We start from the raw sequence: 23283 nt of genomic DNA, 5'->3' as shown, positions 1-23283 counted from the left end.
TTCTTGTCTCCAGTCATAACAACACATCAACATAATTCTCAGTCCACAAAACTAAAAACTAAACAGTATGTTTTCATACATTGTGCATCCATTTTCAATGAATACAACAAAATTAAGACTGGAGTAGAATTGATTTGATGCTCTGTGCATCATATGAATACTGTACTAAACTGCATCTAATATTATTTAAAGACTCATATTTTTACATATTAGTCATGTATATTTGTGTAGAGTGAAAAAAATGAAAGTTGGAGAATGACAAACTACTGTGAAAACTGTTTATTTTTTCAATACTTATCTATTTTATCTATTTATTTTATTTTAAAAATAAATTTTCATTGATTTCATCATCCTGTATATGAATATCAAAGTACTTGTCCATCTATCAGTGTGATTACCAAGATATAAAGGAAATGTTGTCGTCATCTTCTAGTTTCCTGTGTTTCTCAGTCACCGAGTTCATATAATTACCTGCTCACACTCTGCTGGACAGCTTAAAGCACAGAGATGTTCCTGCTCCTTTCTCTTCTGGTGTGGTCTGTGCTTTCTCTCTCAGTCTGATATGTCTGATAAAGCCTCAAAGACTTGTACCACTTTCACAGGTGAATACCTAACCACAAAAGGCAGCTTCTCAAGAGAGGTTGCAAGCTCACCCAGAGCAGCCAATCATGACCGAGACATTCGAGAGTCAATACAATTGAAAGTAAAGCAGAAGAGGCTTGCAGTGAACCCTTCTCCTTTCTAAATGTTAAAGTGCTGCTAAAGGTCACGGAAGGATAGAGGATTATTGCAGATTTCCACAGAGAGAGCTGAAGACAGAGAAGAAGAGGAAAAGGAAAACTAGAAGGGCAAAAGCTAAAAGGCTGGCAAAAACAGGATCCAAAAACGGAGTTTTGTTTAAACATGTCCACTTCAGGAAAACTCATAAAAGCTATATGACAGTAGATATTTTGCTTGTGACAGAATCAAACTATCTTTTGCCTTTGCCAGCAAATCACAGAGAGGGAAAAATGAGTAAGGAGGGAGATATATGCTGAGAAAACCCATGAAGATGAAGTAAACAAAGCAGAGTGTAAAGAAATACGTTGACAAGATGTAAAACATAAAAAATGGAAGATGGTGGGCCTGAAAGAGGGAGAAACTAGGGCACAAGCAGGAGGAAACGACGCGCTGGTATTCTTTAAAGTTGAGCCATCGCAACCACTAAATCCCCAACGCCGCCTGCCAGGACTCATCACGCCCGGTCCTGCCTCGTCCCCTGGCGCCATCGTACCTTCCAGAGCTTCAGTCATTCGTCCATAGCCATCTGCCTCTCTTCCCTGTACTGCAGGTGGCAGGAGAGGAGGTGGAGAGCAGTGCATTCATACTTTAATTTTCTGACCAAGTTCCCCTGACTTGTCTTCTCAGGGCTGCGTTTAGGAGACGTGGAGGTAAGCGCATCTACACATCTGGGTACCTTCTGCTCTCTTGTTCTTGTTTTTCTCACTCTCTCAGTTTAGAAGTTCATTTTTTAGTGGGTCATCCTGTTCTTCTGCTGAAGTCTCTGTTCTCTGTGCTGAGAGTCAAACAAAACACACACACACACACACACACACACACACACACACACACACACACACACACACACACACACACCATTCTACATTTCGCCTCTTTCTCCTCATTCATCCCTGCACTAGCTTCACTCTGTGAGCTGTATTAATTCATGCCAGCATTGACAATATAATATTTATTTTTTTCTCATCTTGGTTTATTTTTACACATAGAGGTTGTATTTTTTTTTAAAATGCACTGAATGCTTATTACTGTGGGTCTGAAGAAGAAGTGCTACTCGTATCCAGATTTCATCAGCTAATTAAAACTGTGTTTTAATTATGAGTTGATATCTGTATTATAATATCCTTTTAAATATAGGTAGCGATTTTAGGACAATCTGTGTGGAATAATCTATTCAGCATGTTTTGAGGAGCTATGCTAAATGACCAACAACAGCACAAACGAGAGCAAAAATAACCCGTACTACTGGATGTTGCATGAAAGACAGACCACACCGTCCTCCTCCCCTGCCACCTTCTTCACCTCTTTGGGGATGATACCTGCTGGCCATAACACGAATATTCTGTCCAGTGTCTTGTGAGTGTGTCTTCAGGTCTCCTCCATGTTATCTCACATTATCTTTAAAGAGAGCCCAAAAACTCTTTAGAGGAGACTTTGTTTGCTAAATGGATCATTATCCATAGCTAAGGACCGAAGCACATTTTTACCAGTAAATCAACAGCTTTGTCTTTGGGCTTCACTGTTTTAGCTAATCACTGCAGACCCTGCCCTGGCCCAACTGTTGCCCACTTCGTTCGTCCAACACTCATGAGCAAGAATGCAAAACACTGCTGCTTATTCACTTGAGACACCAGCTCACTCCAAACTGGAGTGGACAAGCCAGCCTCCACCAAAGTGGAGGTGCTAATTCTCCTCTCTACTGCAAACCCCATCTACACATGTAGCTCCTGCTTGGAAAATGAGCTTGTGCTTCATCAGTATTTACTTGAAAAGACAAAAGGCTTGAAAAGGTTGGGACACATCACAACTTGAATCTTAGCAGAATGAAGAAGCAACAACCCCTTTGTCACTGCAGACTGCGCCCTCACACATGCTGTAAGTCATAAGACAAGAAACTGTGTTGAAACTGTTGCACGCAATGTGAAGAACTTCCAAAAGCAAAAGCCTTTTTGTTCAAATCAGATGAAGTGAGTTTTAACTGCTGAGTGTGAGTTAAATAAGTAGTTAAAGAGGCATGAAGACAGTGGAATAGTTATTACAGCTCTCAGACTATATTTACTTCCATGTTAGACATTATATCGCTTACAAAGGCTTCGAGGATAAACCTGAATTTTGAAAAAGTAAACTTCTGTCAGACTTTATTACATGATTTGATGCTGACAAATTAGTTTTAAGCCGTGTAATTCAGAGATTATGAAATTACTACAAGTGCAGCAGAAACAGACCTAACCTCTGCAGTCTAGCTATGATGAAGAAACTGTTTACATCGAGCTTGCAGAATAATAGTCTATTTATGCCGAATCCTCACTTCAGTTTTTGTAAACAAAAAGGTTTATAGTGAAATTACAGCACTGTGCAAAAAGTCTCAAGCAACCCTAATTTCTTTGTATTTTGCTTCAAAACAGCCAGACTGTCTATGGACATTGGCTCCATGAGTGAACATCTCATTTTCATTTCAGACAAATGGTTTGTTTGTTTGTCTGTTAAACACATTTAACACTGACTTATGAATCATGAAGCATAAAAAAGACAACAACAGAAAACAACAACTCAAATGTTTGTACGGTGATCAAAGCCTGTAGCTAAAAATTCAAGCAGTTTCACAGCAACTCCTGATGTTTTCTTTGGAGCAGTAATGTGTTCAGTGCTCCGTCACTTGGACTCTGGTGTTATATACAATAGCTATGAATTTCTCCAACACAACAGCTGACAGAACACATCTGGTGAATTAATATCAGTCTTTGTTGAACCAAACACGCAGCATCAAACCAGAATTTCTGAATTAAAAAAAGGACAAACTGCTACAAAACACCAGCAACAAACAGCAAAATGTAGCGTTTAAAATCAATTTCTGAGATTCAATCACTTTATCATGTCAGCACAGGTATCAGACGCGCTCTTTGTGGTCATACACTCCAGACATGTGTGATCTGTTCATGTCCATTTCAAAACAGTAGCAGATGAAATGTGCTGGGCTTCAATTTGCTTCACTTTTATAACTGGGAAAGCTTTTAGAAATGCTATGAATTTAGCGTTTAAGCGCTTTAACTACGGAATCACTGTTCATTCATCAGCACATTTTTTATGGCTTGGTATGTTAGTCACATCGTTTCTCCTTTGTGTATGGTTTGGTTAAATCCAAAGTGCTAAATGGGATCTTTGTCATGAATTAAACCAGAAAAAAAAACGTTTTAACATTATACAACTAAGTATTTCAATCCTGAGTCTTTTCCAACTCCTTATGAGAGGGTTTTGTTTTTTTTTTTACTTTAATGTGAGTTTTGACAGTAAAGTGAGAACTAAACAGCTCTATAGTTGCTAAATATGGCAAAAAATAGCAAAGTCTCACTGAAAGCTGCCACAGCCAGAATAAGAGTGACGACGATGGAGAGCCAAGACACCCAGAGCGCCTTCTTCCTGTAGTTCTGTGCTTCATGGGGCTTCAGGCGCATGCTGCTCTCCAGGAGACCTGCAGTCAGACACATAAACTCTGTTACAAGGACAACTCTCTCTTTTTTTGTCTCTGGTTTGCAAGGTTCATTTAATGAAACACTTTGTGATCAAAGGTAAAGTAGGTGGCAATCTGAGTTATTAATACACTTAAAAAGGCATTCAACTCTCTTTAACCCTGAGTAATTAGTTTAGTCTACTGAAAAAAAGCCTAAAGGCAATCATGTGTCTCTGAGTCCCACAGAGAAGAAGTGTTAAGATGAAATCTTGAAGATACAGAAAGATATTCTAATATAGTTTAATTCAACATTTTGCGCAAATAACTGGACTCGGGGTGTTTAGTACAGAGCGCTCAATGTAATAAAGGTTTACTGTGATCAGTAGAAAAAAAGAATAAAACAGAGCAGCTATAGCACAGTATGCTGGAGTTTTCCACAAAACTACCCGCTTTGTTTCAGGTACACTTTCAAAAGGGTGTCCGGTGGAAAAAACTCCTGGGACCACTGATGTGCCCTACTTTTCCAGTACATCCTTGTATAAGAAGAATCTCAGATTTCCTTCAGTGTGAAGGAAGGTCACTGTGAAGATCCATTTAAAAAGTTTCAGTGCAACACCATTTATAATGACTCAACTCCAAATGGCCCGGCAGACGTCTTCGTGGGTAATTATTATTGTCTTCTCATTCTATCACCTTCCAAGAGAGCATTAGAGGTTCATGGAATAATCTGGAAACACTGAACGGTACTGCAGCTCGTGTATGAAACACATCAACAGTGTCTGATATTCACCTTTCTTTTGAACCTCAACAGCACCCGTATCACTCCGCCACCAGCACTCACAAATTCAAAGCGTACGGACGCAGTAAAGTAGCTCCTGACTTTTAGTGTTAATATCATTGTTATTGTGTTATTGTAAATAACTAAAACTAAACTAAAACTACATTTAGACATGAAAACAACAACTACACTTGTGAAAAAAATGTAAACTTACTGAGACAATTTTCTTAATTTGAAAAAACTAACTAAACTAAAATATTGTAGCGGCATTTGTTAGCTTTAGTATTTATTAGTTTCATAGAAATGGAATAAATAATTCATGTATTTTAAATAAATCAAACTGTGATATTTTACAGCTTTATTGGACGGATTTATCAGGCAGCCCACAGACTACAGAGATGTGGTGTTAAAGAAAAAGAGAATAACTCTTGGTCTAGACATTCACATGAATTTCAGCCCTGCTGTGGTCTGAGACTTCCTCGCCTGAAGTCACAGACTAAACAGCCCAGATTCTGGACTGCCTGAAGCGTTTTCATTGTCATGAAATGTGAGGATGGCTCTGCAGAGTCATGCATTATTTATAAGTCTGAACTTTTACATCCAAAAGCGATTGTAAGGCTGTTTTCTTTTTTCTTTTTTTCCTGAAATGTGTCCTGGGGACTGTCACAGTCATCACAAAAACAAGTTGAGAATAGAAATTAATAAAGGGAAAAACGAGTAACTGTCAACCTGTGAACTCCCTGAGCCAAATGTTTGGAATGCAACTTGAAATCAGCTTTTGAGATTTGCTTTAAAATCGTCATTAGATGATAGTTTATGCATAATTAGTTCATATTCTCAGTTATTACTGCGATATTAAGAAAAATGTATATTTTTCCCACGCAGTAACACAGCTCTGTGTTTAGCCTTTATTGGAGCTGAGACTTTATTCTTCTGGTCAACTCCAATCTAAAGGTTACAGTGGTCACAAGCTCAAAACTCCCTTTAAATGGCAACACAGAACTGCGTCACAGACGAGGGAAAATCTGCTGATAAAAAGCTGACAAGTCATAAGATCGTTTCATAAAGTGAAAGTGGTTTTACTAAAGGACACGCCTGATGGCTGAACTTGTCTTCAGTGGTGCCAAATTAGAGAAAGAGGAGAGCTATGTTGGGGCTCAAAGATAAAAAATCATCTTTGAAAGAATGATGAACATTAATGCGGTCAGACTGAGCAAGCGCTTTGGTGAAATCCAGAACTGAATTCAAAATCCTGCTCCTCACATACAAGGTCTTAAATAATCAGGCCCCATCTTATCTTAATGACCTTGTAGTACCATATCACCCTATTAGAGCACTTCGCTCTCGCTCTGCAGGCCTACTTGTTGTTCCTAGAGTATTTAAAAGTAGAATGGGAGGCAGAGCCTTCAGTTTTCAGGCCCCTCTTCTGTGGAACCAGCTTCCAGTTTGGATTCAGGAGACAGACACTATCTCTACTTTCAAGATTAGGCTTCAAACGTTCCTTTTTGCTAAAGCATATAGTTAGGGCTGGACCAGGTGACCCTGAATCCTCCCTTAGTTATGCTGCAATAGGTGTAGGCTGCTGAGGGACTCCCATGATGCACTGGGTGTTTCTTCTTCAGTCACCTTTCTCACTCACTATGTGTTACTAGACCTCTCCTTCCCACTGTCACCAAAGTGCTTGCTCATAGGGGTCATATGATTGTTGGGTTTTTCTCTGTATGTATTATTGTAGAGTCTATCTTACAACAGCACCTTGAGGCGACTGTTGTTGTGATTCGGTGCTGTATAAATAAAATAAAATGAAAGTTGAAATAAAAATTGGTGACAGTAGGAATGAAAAACTCCCTTTCAACAGGAAGAAACTTTCAGCAGAACCAGGCTCAGGGAGGGGCGGGGCCATCTGCTGTGACAGGTTGAGGTGAGGGGAGGAAGACAGGATGTGTAGAAGAACACCAAATGTTGTTTACTGTCAATCTGTCCATGTTTTAATGAATTCAACTCAATTCCATTTTATTTATATAGCACCAAATCACAACAACAGTCAAGGCGCTTAATTGGATCCCTTCAGATTCACAGAATACATCACGCCGCACATACCCTGAGTACATCCAACAGACTGTCAAATTTCCCTTCAGTTTCCACAACAGCATCATGTTTTCAGAGAAGCTTGTTGCTCAGCAGTCTTTGTTACAACCACATTTCAGAGTCGCTAAGTGACTCTTTCGCCACCGATGCCGTGACGTCAAATCAAATTAAGTCCATTACTTTTATTTGACTTCCTTTTTTAAATGAGACCTCTTTTCTTTTATGAGTCTCCAGCTCACCCTGCACACAGGCTTTTCTTGCTGCCACCTAAGGCTGTTAGTCTTACGTGGGTGCAGACAGAAGGAGACAAGTCAGATAGACCATACAGCAACTCAGATATAATCCCTCACCAGATTCCCACCAGTGAAAGTTACCAACTGTTCCAAATAAAGCTTTGGTTTAGTTTCCAACTTGGTCCAGACTATACAAAAGCAGTTTGGACCCTAATAGAGATAAAGATTGTAAAACTATGTCTTTCAAAAGATACATTATAGCTTCAATATCTTTAATCAAGACAGAAAAAAGCCCCCAGTCTGCATGTAATTAGTTTATGAGGACTTAAACTTGATGTATTAAGTGTTTGATATCTTTTATGGATCTCGCAACAATAAGTTACTGATCAGCATCAAACTTGTGTTTGTGTTATTGCAAAGTATAAATTACAAAGTATAAATTTGTCACCATGAAGGGGAAAACAGCAAAACTCCACCTTTTTTGGTAACACTGTGACGCAGAAAAAAAATTATCCCGTGACTCATCGTAACTAATCTTTTGCTCTAGCTGCAACAGATTTTGTTTTTAAGGCAAATGATCAAAGGAAACCAGAAGAGTCACATGGACTGTGCAAAACGGGAGATGGAAATCATCTGGACGACTGCCATCAGAGCAAACTGTGGTTTCTGTGTAATATCATTGGGACAAAGATCCATAAAAATGACTTTAAACCAAACATGCATGGTTTATCAACAGTTGTAAAAGACCAGCTAAATGCTACAATATCAATGAATCATGTTATATGGCCTATTTTATTTTATATTTGTTCTGAAGAAACTTTTCTTACAACCTGAGCTGAATGTGTTGTAAACAAGGTGCAAAGAGTGATTTTCTATGGATATTGTATAGTGCCTTTCCACTCTATTAGAGCACTCAAAATGATCATAAATTGCACCAACATGAAGTGTCTTAGTCAAGTGCTGAGCTGCTTCTAGACTACCCACTAGACCCCTCTCTTGAGTTTGAGTGGAAATGTATCAGCTTGAGATAGACACGGTAATTAGGAATAACTTGTATTGATTTTAAGTGACTTTAAAAAAGGGGGCAAAATTACCCATAACAGAGTCACCGGCTCTGTATATACTTCAGTGCAAAATCTTACTAAGTAATACACTGTTTTATAAATGACAAATAAAAATGACATGTGTTTTTTTATTGTTTACTATCAGTTAAAAGATAATATAATAATAACATCTGCTAATCAGTTAATAATTGGTTTGTAAACCATCTATGAACATTGGATTTATGGCATTTATAAAATTGTAACTAACGTTGCAAAACTTAAAATAGTAAGAAATGCTCTTCAGTAGCTCTGTGAACGATGTTTGGTAATTTAAAGTTGAAACTGGTGTTTTTTCAATACTTGAATTAAAGACAAAGAGTAAAACAGTGAAAAACGTAAACTCAGTTAAAACCTTAACTGGTTAGTTAAGGTTTCAACTGAGATTACTCAGTTAAAACTGAGTAATCTCAGTTTACTCTTTTACCCTCAAGTCTTTTTAATTGTATTTTTATTTGCATCCTTTTGCGACTGAATCTGCATAACAGTGAGAACCCTTAATCAGACATTTACAGCTCTAATACTTTATGATGCCAGAAGTGCAGTATTTTTTACTTTGTTATGACAGGACCAGCTCACAGTCAGATACACCCCTCCAATCCATCGCAGAAAGCGACAACTCTGAATCTGAATAGATGGAAATAGTTTCTGGTCATGACTCCCACCTCATTCATTTTTAACCAAGATGAAACTGTGTGTTGGTGCAGACCTGTTTGAATGAGTGAAACTGGGCTGTGATGTGAGGTAGACTGAAGTGCAAATGATTCTTTAAGCAGATTCATACGAAATTTATCAAAGCAGGACCATTTACTGACATTCAAATGTAGTGGAGATAAGTCAGAGCCGTGATAATAAGAATCTGTCTTTTCTTTGTTTTAAACTCAGGAGAACGGAGTATTGTGGTTGTGTGGAAGAGTTGTATCATCACAACAAGTGTTAAAATCCTTTCTCAAGCTGTACTGCTGCACTATCTTCATCCAGTTTCAGTTATACTGGCTTCAATTACTTTCCTCAGCTGCCACACACTTTTGAATCCAATTCATCACACAGTGTTTTCAGCCGAGGAGCCTATCGGCGCCTTCTGTGCTGTTGTTACCACGGTGAATGATGATGATGAAACAGGAGGCCTGTTGCTATGAAAGGACTGCTTGTCACATTGTGCATCCAGAAATCAGTAATCCTCAACTTTTTGTACCAGAAAAATTACACATAACCGCACATAACTCTCAGACTGTCCACTGACATGACTAGTAGGTGATTGTCTTTCAAGATCAGGACTCACAGGTTTGGTTACAGCTTACTTGAGGGCCCTTAATTTACAGTAAATGCAATTTCACTGGTGTCTACTGGCCTTAAAGGATTTCCCTGTAAATAAGTGAAGTATTTTCTCATGTCAGATGGGGTAGAAAGGTTTTTCCTTCGAATGGTAAATATTCAGAAGGATTTTTCAACTATTTGTGTTTAAATATGTGTGCGAAGTCTGGGCTCTTGTTTATGTGCACCCAAAAGCTCAAAGGGTGATTAAGGGTGCATTAGCACACTACTAATACTGATCAAAGTAACCCTGAAACCATTCCATCAACATTTCTCCTGAGCTGTTCTGTTAGCTGCCATGTTTTGTCTCTTTGATAATTCACTGGTTTCTAACTAAATCAAAGAAGTGACATATTGGAAAGGTGGTGCAGCGGTTGGCACTATCACCGCCCATTAAGCAGGTCCTGGATATGGATCTGTAGGTTAACTGGGTGCTTTTTGTGTGACGTTTGGATACTCTCTCAGGGTATGTCAGTTCCTTATAATCGTCAATAGATTTAAATAAAATCTTAATTGGCCAACTGTATGAATTGAACACATTAGAAACTTTTAAAACCTGTTGGAAAAATCAAACATAACACACAAAAAAGGAAGAAAAAAAGATGGATCCGTGCTTTCATGCTGTTTACACCAAATTCAGACAGTGCCAGTGAAGAAATCGAAACTCATCACGCCTGGCAGTGTTTTGTCTTCTACTTTCCAGTTTTCACAAACCTGTGTGAATTGTAGCTTTTCTTTCCAAGCTCTTTAGACAATTGTAGCCTCAGTTCCCTGTCTGCTTTTATAATCCACTGTTTTTTAGAGAAAATACTTTTGCACAAACTAAAATTCAAAGCAGTGTTGGGTCAGTGTTGGGTCAGGGGGCGAGTGACCCCTCAAGTCTTTTTAATTGTATTTTTATTTGCATCATTTTGCGACTGAATCACATGGCTGCATAACAGTGAGAACCCTTAATGAGACGTTTACAGCTCTAATACTTTATTCAGCTCATAACATTTTTTATCATTTGCTACAAAAATATCACAGTAATTGGTGTTTGACAGCTGAAATAATCTTCCCCTACCTCCCACAAATAGCAGCCCACAGTGTGTGTGTGTGTGTGTGTGTGTGTGTGTGTGTGTGTGTGTGTGTGTGTGTGTGTGTGTGTGTGTGTGTGTGTGAGAGAGAGAGAGAGAGAGAGATACTGAGGGGGAAGTGGGACAGCATGGTAAATCACTTTGCTCACATGATCTCCAGCTGGGGGATCAGACAGGAGGCATGTGCTCAACATCTCCTCGTACTCTGACTCACACACAAGCTTGTGCGCATTTGCGCACGTCTCTCTCTCAATGCTCAACTCCTTCACACCTTTCTCTTCTAAAAATGATGAACATCAGCCACACAGCTCAAACAGCAGATTACACATCTCCCATATGAACACATACATGAGGAAATACAAGAGAGATACTCCTGAGAGGGGTGTGACAAAACTGCTCCTAACCTTTTGTAACCCTGCTGTAAGCCTTACTATCATCGGTCATCAATATGTGCACCGTGTCATGTGTACATCTTCATTAGTAAGATAGATATATAGACAGCATTATTACAGGATACATTTATCATTTATGCAAATCAGAAGTGTGAAGACAAAAAGACTGGGGGAGGGGGGGTGAACGAGAGGCTGTGAAAGTGAAAAATACTGAATGAGTGTGTGTGCATGATGTACAGCAGCAGTGCTTAAACCACCATGCATCTGTTTCACTCGTTTCTTTGTTTTTTTTATATGAAGTGTCCTATTTTTTCTCTCCTTACAGATTTTTAATATTGCTAAAGTAATTACTTTCATTTATATCGCCTTGTTTGTTATCATGAGCGGTACCACGGCATTGTAAACATATCCCCACAAATTTATAGTCCGTTTTTGCAAGAATCTAAGACCTGCTGTTTGGGTTCATTGCAACAGCGCCCTCTAATGGCTGCAGTTATAATCAAAGGGACAGCAGTTTAATGATGTGGTTGCACAGCCATCGAGTCTGCACAGGATGGAGGTTAAGGTTGACAACAATGACACTAGACACAGAAGACTGCTGTTCTTTTTCCATTCCAAGCAGGAAGCCACTGTTCTGTTTAACAATGACTAAAAACAAGAGTCTTCTAACCATAACCTTAAACTTTCCATAAACATAAAAACTAGAGGCAAAGACATTGGGAAGATTGTTCAGGTTTTTTGGTCAGTTTTCTACAAAAAAAAGGTGAATTTAACTGACGACAAATAATATTTTTAATACACACAATGTTAAAGGTGTCTGTAGTTCCAGTTTGTTCTTCTGCCACCTGACGTGTATCCTAAAAGCTATTCCAAGCTGGAGTATCAGTCTTGTCTCATCATTCAGTGTGATCCCAGACATGGATTTCAGCTCTTAGAAATAATCCATCAGAACATTAAAACATTTCAGCAGTTCATTATTATTGCAGACATGCTTGATCACATTGCAAGACTACTGGGAGAAACAGTATTTAATCAGCATGTCAGCAGATCCAATAAACATTCTTTATATTTAATAGAGTCTCAATTACAATACAGGCAATAAGTTTATTTTTTGTTTTTGAATTCTCTGAAGAGTTTTTAAAGTGATTAAGCAAACGCAAAGGCGCACTGGAGGGTTTGTGAAACATATAAACAACCAGCCTCTAGTTGCATGTCTTTTTAAAAAGGCAACTTTTTCCAGAGGCAATGTAGGCCAATGTCTGCGAATGAATGAATGAATGAGTCTAAGAGCTGAAGCGATTTTAAAGCTTTAAACTTCACTTCGAATTTGGTCATTTGGTCTGGTCTGAATCCTGCTGATGAATGGTTGTCATTTATTATTCAAGGAGCAGACTAAAAATATCTCACATGAGTAAAAATAACCATCCCATCCCCACAGGGCACGCACACACACACACGCACATGAGCATCCATAACTTTCACAATGCATCCCCAAACCTGCCATAGGTGTGTCAAGTTACCTTCTCCCTCCACCGTGTCTGTGATTTTCATCTCCTGGCCCACGGTGAATGACTCAGGCTCCGTGGGGGTTTTGGCTTGCTGGTGATTGTGGTTGGTGAAGCCATCCGGGGCGCACTGGCCGTTCCGCACCGTTGCCGGGCAGGGATCCACAACAGTCGGGTCTGGGACGGGGTAGGACTCTTGGGTCACCTGGTCTGTCATTCTTACTGCGGTTGTTTTGCTTTCAGTCTCAGAGGAAGATGAGGATGATGGAAAAAAGATTCACACCGGTTCGATAAGTGCAGCAGCCATCCAGCGCGTCCAATATGCCACCGGTGTCGACTCAGTTACGCAGAGGGGAGAGAGAAGAGATGGCGATAAGATAAGCTGGGAGATAACGGATTTATCTTCGTAGCATCAGCAGCGAAGCAACTCCCTCTGAGAGAAGTGAGCACTGTAGGATCAGTGCAAAAACCCTGCTGGCTGAGCCACTTAGACACAGTTTAGGGTTAGATGCGACAAAGCGATAAATTGCAGAGATCTACTGTGAATCAAGAAGGCGGTACCTTCAAGTTTCCCCCCTCCTCCCCTTCCTCTTTCTCTCCTCCTCCCATAATTCAGCTCTTAATTCAGAATCAGTACATGCAGTGACATCTGCCCCGAGTTAGCCAAGCATTTTTACACTTTCTCTTTGAGTTTGCTGTGATTTATACGCACAGGAGACCTGTAGCCCAAAGCCCAGACCTTTACACATTCAATAAGCTACCGAGCAACTTAACATTACTCTGCTGCCACAGATGTCCTTAATGCACGTTAGTAAATTGTATTTAACCATTGTGTTTTCTACTTATATTTGTGCCAGTATGTTTATGTTATTAAAGGGTTTTGCATCATGTGAGGGATTATTGCCCTAAATTCGATATGCTTGCATATTGACAATAACCAGTTTTGGATCTTGAACCCTGGCAGGTTGACCAACCTTAATCAGCCACCAGGTGGCATCCTCGAGCAGCGATATGTGCAAGCAATTAAATAAAGTTGGCTAATGAAGGTCGTTTCAGTACATTTCAAACTGTGCAGGCTAGCCACAGAAATAAGCTGCAGCCATGATGTGAAACCAAAATAATCAATTAAAGCCATGAGTGCAGAATTCAGGCTCAGTGTAACGAAGGCAGACAGTTAAAGGAGCAGGTTTACAGCCTCTGCTCTGGTTTTCTGTTTGTTTCAAAGATTGGGCAATAAATGTCCCAGCAGCAGACATTGGTCATTGGTTTCAGGGTGGGGGTGGGGAGTGAGTGTGCCCACAGTTTTTCCCAGGATACCTCGGCCAGCAGACCTTTACGTTTTCCGTGAATAATAATCATAAGGATGAAGGTTGATATTCACAATCATATTTTACCAAAGGAGTGGCCCGACCTGAAGCAGGTAGGAACTGTCACAGACAAGATGATTTGACTTTTAATGTCACGGAGCTCCAGTGTTAAATAAACCCACAGTCTGTAGATGAGATCTCAGGTGAAGTGGGTCAGTGGGTTTGAGAAAAACATCTTTGTGTCACTTCCCTGGCAGATGGAGCTTGAACCGGGGCTATTAAATGCTACTAACGTTTAATATATAGACTTTTCAGCTGGCTTGTCAGCAGGGAGATTAAAAGTCCACTGCATAAATCTGTCCTCTATGGATGGTTAAACTTTAATCAATAGACCTTGGACTTGGTTTATCTGTTCCTGCCCTTATGTCTTTGTCACTGCCTGGCTAATCATTTCCCACATTTAAAGCTGAACAGAAGACATGAGCTAAATCGTGTCTGTAAGAATCTTTTGCAAAGAATGTGATATTTAAAAATTTACGTTGGCTGGAGTTGGTTAAAGGGCCCTAAGCACAACATTATTTGAACTTGAGATCAAGTCCACAGTTAAACTGGCATGATGACATTTCATTTAAAGCAACCTTTCACTGAAACAGCTTCTTGGGGCCACAGATCCACACATCAAACACGGATGTAAAACCCATCTTGCAACTGGAAAAACAGAAGCTCCTCAGTGGCATTATCCAAGTACACAGTACAGCTGATCTGCATGGGTATGAAAAGGGGCTTTTCTGCTGTATTGCTCACGTAGCTCATCTGCAGCTTCATTTGTATGCAAAAAGTGTCAGCATGCTCAAAAGGCAATATCTTTTAGGTATTCAGGGCACTGGAGTGGCCAGTCCTGTAGGATGATGACCAAACCCTCACAGATGGGATAACAAAATCTACATTTTCTATCAGAATGAAACAACAAATATGCAATCAAATATATGGCTGATATTTATATGTGATGCTTTTAAACTCTGGGTTTGTAAAACCTGTATTTTTTATGTGTTTCAGAGGTACGGCTATGATGGGTTTGTCCAGCTTCACCATCACTGCAAGGTAAGTCACTATTTCCTCTGCTTTCCTGTGCAGCTACAGACAGGGTGCAGGTGCAGGAGCACTTATGCACTGCACTACTTTGTTGAACACACAGCAGATTCATCCCAGCTGGCGACTGCACCCACCCCGCAGACCTGCCAGGCTGGTCCTGGCTATGTGAGCAGCTGCAGAACTCAGCGAGGTGACACAGCATCAGTCAAGTGATTCGGTTCAAACAGCCGTAACGCAGCCCGATACAGAGCAGCTTGGCAACTTTTAGCCCCAAACATGGGCTGAGCATTTTAGTAACAGCAAAGTATACTTGACAACGAACAGTCTATTCTTCAGAATTAATGCCTAAACTTGGATAAGCAATGAATTTGTGCTTGTGTGCTTCGTATTAAACATCTTAGAGGAGTCCAGGCCTTTTGGATTCACCCAGAACATTTGCAGTAATATCAACTGTCTGCTGCCATCATGTGGCTCAGTTTTGTTAGCAAATGTAAAAGTTACAACATGTGCTTTAAAACCTAACCTAACACAAACCTAATTTCAAAAAGGCTGGGACACAGCATGAAATGTATCTAAAAACAGAACGCAGTGATTTGAAAATCTCATAAACCCATATTTGATTTACAGCAGAGCATAGAAAACATATCTACTGCTTAAACTAGGAACACGTACCATTCATTTTGAATTTGATGGCAGCAACACATCTCAAAAATGTTAAGAAAGGGGAGATGGGGCCATCTTTTCCACTGTGAAGTGTCCCATCTTTATTTGGTCTGTAAATGTCTGGGAGCTGCTGGACTTTTGGAAGAGGAGTGTTGTCCCATTCTTGTCTGGTGGAGGATTCTAGCTGGGTCTTCTGGCAGTCCCGTGTCTTCTTTTTAGATTTTGATTTCATGTGCAAAATATTTTCAGCTGGTGAAGGTCTGGACTGCAGGTACAGCAGTTCAGGACTCAGACTCTTCTACTACAAAGCCATGCTGTTGGAATAGACACAGTATGCAGTTTGGCGTTGTCATGCTGAAATATGCAATGACTTCCCAGATTAAAGACGTCATATCAATAGGAGCATATATATGTTCACCTAAAACCTGTATATAGCTTTCAGTATTGATGGTATCTTTCCAGATGTGTAAGCTGGCAATGCCACAGGAACTAATGCACCCCCGTACCATCACAGATGCAGGTGCTTTAAGTGGGTGTTGAAAACCAGCTGGATGGTCCCTCTCCGTATTAGTCCAGAGGAGGAAAAGGCCATTTTTTCCAAAAGGAATTTAAAATTTAAACTAATCCAACCACAGAACAGTTTTCCATATTGCCTCAGTCTATATTAAATGAATGAGGACTGATGGCTGATGTTCACATATGGCTTCTTCTTTGTATCATAGAGCTTTAACTTGTATTTGTGGATGACACAGTGGCTAGAAGTGTTCCTAAGCCCAAATCACATGCACTGATTTCCATGACAGAATCGCCCCTGTTTTTAATGCAGTGCCACCCGAGGGTCTGAACATCAGTGACATTAGCACAGATTTTTTTGTTTTGTCCAGATTCTCTGAATCCTGCTTATATTTTGGAATTTATTGTTGAGGAACATTGTTCTACTTGTAGACTTCTGAGAAGGTCTTCCTGTCTAAGATGCACATATTTTATGTGAATACAGGGAGTGCAGAATTATTAGGCAAATGAGTATTTTGTCCACATCATCCTCTTCATGCATGTTGTCTTACTCCAAGCTGTATAGGCTTGAAAGCCTACTACCAATTAAGCATATTAGGTGATGTGCATCTCTGTAATGAGAAGGGGTGTGGTCTAATGACATCAACACCCTATATCAGGTGTGCATAATTATTAGGCAACGTCCTTTCCTTTGGCAAAATGGGTCAAAAGAAGGACTTGACGGGCACAGAAAAGTCAAAAATAGTGAGATATCTTGCAGAGGGATGCAGCAGTCTCAAAATTGCAAAGCTTCTGAAGCGTGATCATCGAACAATCAAGCGTTTCATTCAAAATAGTCAACAGGGTCGCAAGAAGCGTGTGGAAAAACCAAGGCGCAAAATAACTGCCCATGAACTGAGAAAAGTCAAGCGTGCAGCTGCCAAGATGCCACTTGCCACCAGTTTGGCCATATTTCAGAGCTGCAACATCACTGGAGTGCCCAAAAGCACAAGGTGTGCAATACTCAGAGACATGGCCAAGGTAAGAAAGGCTGAAAGACGACCACCACTGAACAAGACACACAAGCTGAAACGTCAAGACTGGGCCAAGAAATATCTCAAGACTGATTTTTCTAAGGTTTTATGGACTGATGAAATGAGAGTGAGTCTTGATGGGCCAGATGGATGGGCCCGTGGCTGGATTGGTAAAGGGCAGAGAGCTCCAGTCCAACTCAGACGCCAGCAAGGTGGAGGTGGAGTACTGGTTTGGGCTGGTATCATCAAAGATGAGCTTGTGGGGCCTTTTCGGGTTGAGGATGGAGTCAAGCTCAACTCCCAGTCCTACTGCCAGTTTCTGGAAGACACCTTCTTCAAGCAGTGGTACAGAAGGAAGTCTGCATCCTTCAAGAAAAACATGATTTTCATGCAGGACAATGCTCCATCACACGTGTCCAAGTACTCCACAGCGTGGCTGGCAAGAAAGGGTATAAAAGAGGAAAAACTAATGACATGGCCTCCTTGTTCACCTGATCTGAACCCCATTGAGAACCTGTGGTCCATCATCAAATGTGAGATTTACAAGGAGGGAAAACAGTACACCTCTCTGAACAGTGTCTGGGAGGCTGTGGTTGCTGCTGCACGCAATGTTGATGGTGAACAGATCAAAACACTGACAGAATCCATGGATGGCAGGCTTTTGAGTGTCCTTGCAAAGAAAGGTGGCTATATTGGTCGCTGATTTGTTTTTGTTTTTGAATGTCAGAAATGTATATTTGTGAATGTGGAGATGTTATATTGGTTTCACTGGTAAAAATAAAGAATTGAAATGGGTATATATTTGTTTTTTGTTAAGTTTCCTAATAATTATGCACAGTAATAGTCACCTGCACACACAGATATCCCCCTAAAATAGCTAAAACTAAAACTAAAAACTACTTCCAAAAACATTCAGCTTTGATATTAATGAGTTTTTTGGGTTCATTGAGAACATGGTTGTTGTTCAATAATAAAATTATTCCTCAAAAATACAACTTGCCTAATAATTCTGCACTCCCTGTATGTTTCTGGGATCATTGCAGTCAGTTATTTGCAAGTCTCACAGCATCACAGCTTTTCAAAAGTAAGGTTGTAACTGACCAATAACACAAAGAAAATCTGTCCAAAGATATTAAAAGAAACTAGAGCTGATAGTGGTCTTAATGTTGTGTTTTAGGGTGAAGCAAAGATGATGAAGGATGGGAAGGTTTTCCGGGTAATACAGGAAAACTGCTGGGATCCAAATGCTCGCATAAAGGACATGGATAAACACGGTACATGCGCAGACACAAATGACACAAAGTTTGGTAGTTTCATCCTTTAATCAGTGACTAAAAGCAGCATTTCTTTTCACGGCCTGCAGGTGTCACGCTGCAGGCCCTTTCGACCGTTCCTGTGATGTTCAGTTATTGGGTAAATGCACAGCCAGTCACAGCAGATTTGGTCAAAAGCTGTGTGACAAAGTGGTGTCTACTGTGTGTCAGATAACTGAGTTGTGCCTACCACTAAACTTTGCAATACTACAAGCTGCTTAATGATCTTCACAGATATATTTGTGTATATTCATCGTGTCTTTTGATTGCAGGCTAAGCCTCACGACACACTCGATCTCTGTGTCCTTTTGAATGACGACTTGGCTAAGACAGTGCGTAGCCAACCCAAGAGGTTTGTGGGCCTGGGCACGCTGCCCATGCAGGCCCCTGATTTAGCTGTGATGGAGATGAGGCGCTGTGTGAAGGAGCTAGGCTTCCCTGGGGTCCAGATTGGGTCGCATATCAACAACTGGGACCTCAATGCCTCTGAACTGTATCCCTTCTATGCTGTAAGACTTTACACACTTGCATAATAACATGGGGTTATTGTGATAGTGTTTTTTAATTATGCCTACATTGGTTCCAATCATTTTTCTTTATAATTATGGCCTAATTTCTTATTCATTTCTTATTCTGATAAACACTACAGGAAGCAGAGGAGCTGGGCTGTTCCATATTTGTCCACCCATGGGACATGCAGACAGATGGGAGGATGGCAAAGTATTGGCTACCCTGGCTAGTGGGTGAGGAGGATACTGGAGTGGGAACAGAACATACTGACTATTACATCTGGTCCAGCCAACTAAAAACAACACTAATATTAAAACAAGCCAGCTTTCATGTGCTATTTAGTGCATTGTGATGGAAAAATAATAATGTTTATATGTTTTTAAATGTTTTTCTTTCCTTAGGTATGCCATCTGAGACAACCATGGCCATTTGCTCGATGATATTTGGTGGTATCTTTGAGAGATTTCCAAAACTGAAAGTCTGCTTTGCTCATGGAGGTATAAAAAGATAACACCATGCTTATCATTTAGTTTACTATTAATATCACAGCAGTATATAGAAAACATTAGGCAGCCAAATTTTCAATGTATTCTTCCTTTATGCTCTTCCCTTAAGATGAAATAAGTGTGTTGATATTTGACGTTTAGTGCCTGTGTTCACGTGTATCCAGGTGGCTCTTTCCCATTCACTGTTGGCAGAATTGAACACGGCCACAAAGTCCGCCCTGACCTTTGTGCAGCTGACAACGATGTCAGTCCACGGAAATACCTCGGTTCTTTTTACACCGACTCCCTGGTTCACGATCCCGCCTCCCTGAAGCTGCTCATTGACATCATTGGAAAAGTGAGCTGGTGTCCAACATTCATTCATTCCACGAGTCACACCTCTTTGGTGGCGAGAGAGGATAGATTCAAAACACACTGAAGAGTACTGACTAAACACAGAGAATGTGGACTGTGAGAGTGTATGCTGATGTGTGGAAACACTGATGTTTTCAGGATGGAGTTATTCCTGCTTTCACCAAATCTTCATGTGCTAAGTTCACATTTTCCTGTTCCAGGATAAAGTGATGCTGGGAACAGATTATCCATTCCCACTTGGTGAGCTACAGCCAGGATCACTCATCGAGTCGATGGATGTGTTTGATGATACACTAAAGGTAGCATTATTTTCCTCTCATTTACTTAAGCAGCACAGGAGAAAGGGTTTGTCATCATGGTGGACTCTACCACACATGGAAAGAAAGGAAAGCCAGCCATTGTACATCATGTAAATCCTGAACCATGTTTATTGAACACTTAACAAAGAAAACAAAACCAAAGAAAACTCTAAAACAAATTTAACAAATATATGTGTTTTCATTTGTGTATGTGTGTATTTTTCTTTAGATTTAAAAAACAAATCACACTGATGATATAGAGGCCCCCCAAAAACTCATGTATCCAATATGATATACTTGGCATTACAGTTTTTTTGTATATTTTAATGACAGATTTTTTTAATATCTTCAAAATAATGACTCTCTCTTTTGTGTTACAGGATAAACTGCTTGCTGGAAACGCACTAGAATTCTTAGGACTGAAACGGGAGCTTTTTATGTAACATGATACTGAAATACCACCAATGGTCATTAAGTACAAAGGATTTTTTTTTGCAAATATTTGTGTTTGAATGATTTTTTTTAAAGATTCTAATTATGGAACATTGTTATTCATGTTTATCATCAGAAGGTAAGCATTGTACTCATAGAAGAGACAGCTGATGTTGCTATTTTCAGAATGTAAAAATGTAATGTTATCACTCTAAGTTAGAGTAATTACGGTATAGTAATTGTAATGTTGTAAATGTAACAGGTTTTTCCATCTGTTTGAAGTTGCAGCATTTCAGTAGGCTCTAAATAAAAATGTTAATATGATGCAATAGGCCGCTCTGCTGCTTTGCTTCTTCGTCACTTGTTTTGAAGCAGTATTCTTCTTTCTTATAGTAAAATAGCTTTGGACAGATTCATCTCTCGGGTCTTTGCTGACATGGACATAATCAGTGATGGGAATAACGGCGTTACAAGTAACGGTGTTACTAACGGTGTTACTTTTTTCAGTTACGAGTAATCTAACTAATTACTATTCCTATCGTTACAACGCCGTTACCATTACTAACAAGAAAATGCAGTGCAAACAAGTGGTTGAAGCTGTCCGCAGCTTACCGCATCTTATATCAGTTGCACGGAAGTAGCTGTAAGTAATCTCCCGCGGGCAGCAATCACTTTCTGTCCGACCATCACTTTTTGGCACAACACCTGGAGCTAAGGGGCAAAACAATCATATGAGTGCTGCTGTTTGACTGAGGAAGAATAAAGTAGTCGTGGTAAGCCAATCACATGACCACTTCAAGATGACAAAACAACAAGGTGATATATACCAGTTTTTAAATTGTGTTGATAGGCCACATAAAAGAGTCATGATAAACAATATATACGCAGCGTTTTTTCCTCAATAGTTTTGTCACGTTTACTGTCTAAGGACAGCGCAGCAAGCACTCTCTGCTTATGAGCAAAAAATTTAAAAAACAAAACAAAACAAAACAAAAAACAGCCCGTTGTTTTGGTGAAAAATGTCAACCAATCAAAAAATGATATGGCAACATGACATTCGGTTGTTTAGGAAGAGGGGGAAGTTTTAGGAGTGACAGCGAGAGAGAGAGATAAAGACAGCAGAAAAAGAGAAAGAGCGAGTTTTGAGATGTGAGAGATTTGTGACGTTTAGTGTGTTTGGAGTGTGTAGTTAGGTGTTGTCTTGTGTGGTTAGTGTGTAGTGTTGTGGATAGTTTTGTGTTGTGTGTCAGAACAATGAGGCGACTGCTGTCTCCAGGTAGAAACAGGAGTGATACACCTGCTGCTGTCAGACCTGCAGGTATCAGGCTGTGATGTTCTCCTTTATAGTGGACAAAAATATTTGGAGTGGCACAAATAATTTGTGTGGCATCTTATTGAATGCAGAACAGCTGATTGTTCTGTAAATAGTTTGAAATGGTTATTTAATAAGGGTAAAATGTAAATGGCTGCAAATAACTTTGTTGTTTGCAAAACTTGTGCTTATGATTTTAAAATTGACAATTTATATTTGCATTTGAAGTTATGAAATATGATTCATTAAACATGTTTGTGGTTGTTACAGTAAAAAATATAACTTTTTCTACTCGGAGTTTATGTTTTTTGTCTGATTTTAGGTCAATTGTGTTAATAGAGTATGTCAAAATGAAAACATAACTGTAAATTCAGACACGTGAGGTTGTGCTGAAAAGAATGATACCAAACAAGGCAAAGTAAATAGTTTTTAAAGGTAAAATCAAAAGTAGTTAAAAATGGCCAATTATACCCTGGACCCCAGAGGGTTAAACTTTTTTTTTTTTAAGTAACGCAATAGTTACTTTTCAAGTAATTAATTACTTTTAGAATCTTGTAACTCAGTTACTAACTCAGTTACTTTTTTGAAGAAGTAACTAGTAACTATAATTAATTACTTTTTCAAAGTAACTTGCCCAACACTGGACATAATACAGATAGGAGTTTTCGGCCTGCGACTTCTTTTGTTCGTTACTTGTCCAGTTTCCTCATTGTTTATAAGGACACACTGCATTGGACTGCAGCTAATAACTCTTTGGGAATCCACTTGTTGATACAAAAATATCATTCCATCTCTGTCAAACTGTGTTATTGTTTCCTTTTTAGCACAGCTTCAACTAAAGTGGGAAGAAATTGTGTGTTTTTGTGAAAAGCTGCAAGTACGAAAGTGCCTAAAGATACAATTTAAAAATAGCTTTTTGTTGTTATGTGTGGACACGACACTGGTTCATCTCTTTGGGTAGATACAAATGGTCAGGTAAAACGACTGGACCAAGGACAGAACAAGCAGCCAATGTCCAAAGAAAAACTTTGAAAACCTTCAAAGGTCTGGAGAACTATGATGAAAGACCACTTCTCAAAATGACAGTACAGTCTGCTGTTAAAGTTTTGCAACAGCTACCTGTCATGCTTAGATTTCATTTATAATGTTTGCATTTTACTCTTACAGCCTTAGAGGGTGAAGCCCCCACTTACATGATTGAATGGCTTCACATCCTACATTACAAGTCAGGTTTTTAGGGCCACAGATCAGGGCCTTC

The 23283-nt window shown here is 39.6% G+C and overlaps 2 protein-coding genes across 2 annotated transcripts in view; one reads left to right on the top strand and one right to left on the bottom strand.

Moving 5' to 3' along the window:
• tmem163a (transmembrane protein 163a) overlaps positions 1-13228 on the bottom strand; it is a 66552-nt gene extending 53324 nt beyond the window's left edge. The window contains exons 1-2 of the mRNA XM_085383871.1: positions 12727-13228; positions 4127-4246 (exon numbers count right to left, since the gene is read on the bottom strand). Of these exons, the coding sequence (XP_085239997.1) occupies positions 4127-4246; positions 12727-12928 (322 nt within the window). The 5' untranslated portion in view covers positions 12929-13228. The remainder of the gene's footprint in view (positions 1-4126; positions 4247-12726) is intronic.
• Positions 13229-13992: 764 nt separating this feature from the next.
• Positions 13993-22606, top strand: acmsd (aminocarboxymuconate semialdehyde decarboxylase). Its single transcript, XM_085385443.1, has 10 exons — positions 13993-14131; positions 15075-15119; positions 18477-18573; positions 18663-18712; positions 18885-19121; positions 19262-19355; positions 19524-19619; positions 19793-19965; positions 20183-20281; positions 20662-22606. Exons 1-10 carry the CDS (start codon positions 14075-14077, stop codon positions 20722-20724), a joined length of 1011 nt encoding a protein of 336 aa, XP_085241569.1. The 5' UTR covers positions 13993-14074; the 3' UTR covers positions 20725-22606.
• Positions 22607-23283: the final 677 nt, after the last annotated feature.

The sequence above is a fragment of the Rhamphochromis longiceps genome, linkage group LG16 (genome assembly GCF_057381845.1).
Source record: "Rhamphochromis longiceps isolate RC_006_pf linkage group LG16, R_longiceps_female_GT1.1, whole genome shotgun sequence".
Lineage (NCBI taxonomy): Eukaryota > Metazoa > Chordata > Actinopteri > Cichliformes > Cichlidae > Rhamphochromis > Rhamphochromis longiceps.
Note: the sequence above shows the minus strand (reverse complement) of the source record. Positions and strands in the feature narration are given on the sequence as shown.

Excerpts from the sequence above, each read along its gene's own strand:
- acmsd (XM_085385443.1), top strand. The coding sequence starts at position 14,075 with ATGAAGGTTGATATTCACAATCATATTTTACCAAAGGAGTGGCCCGAC. Across the intron at positions 18,713-18,884 it reads CTGTGATGTTCAGTTATTGG|GCTAAGCCTCACGACACACT; the intron begins GTAAATGCACAG and ends TTTTGATTGCAG. Across the intron at positions 19,966-20,182 it reads TCATTGACATCATTGGAAAA|GATAAAGTGATGCTGGGAAC; the intron begins GTGAGCTGGTGT and ends TTCCTGTTCCAG.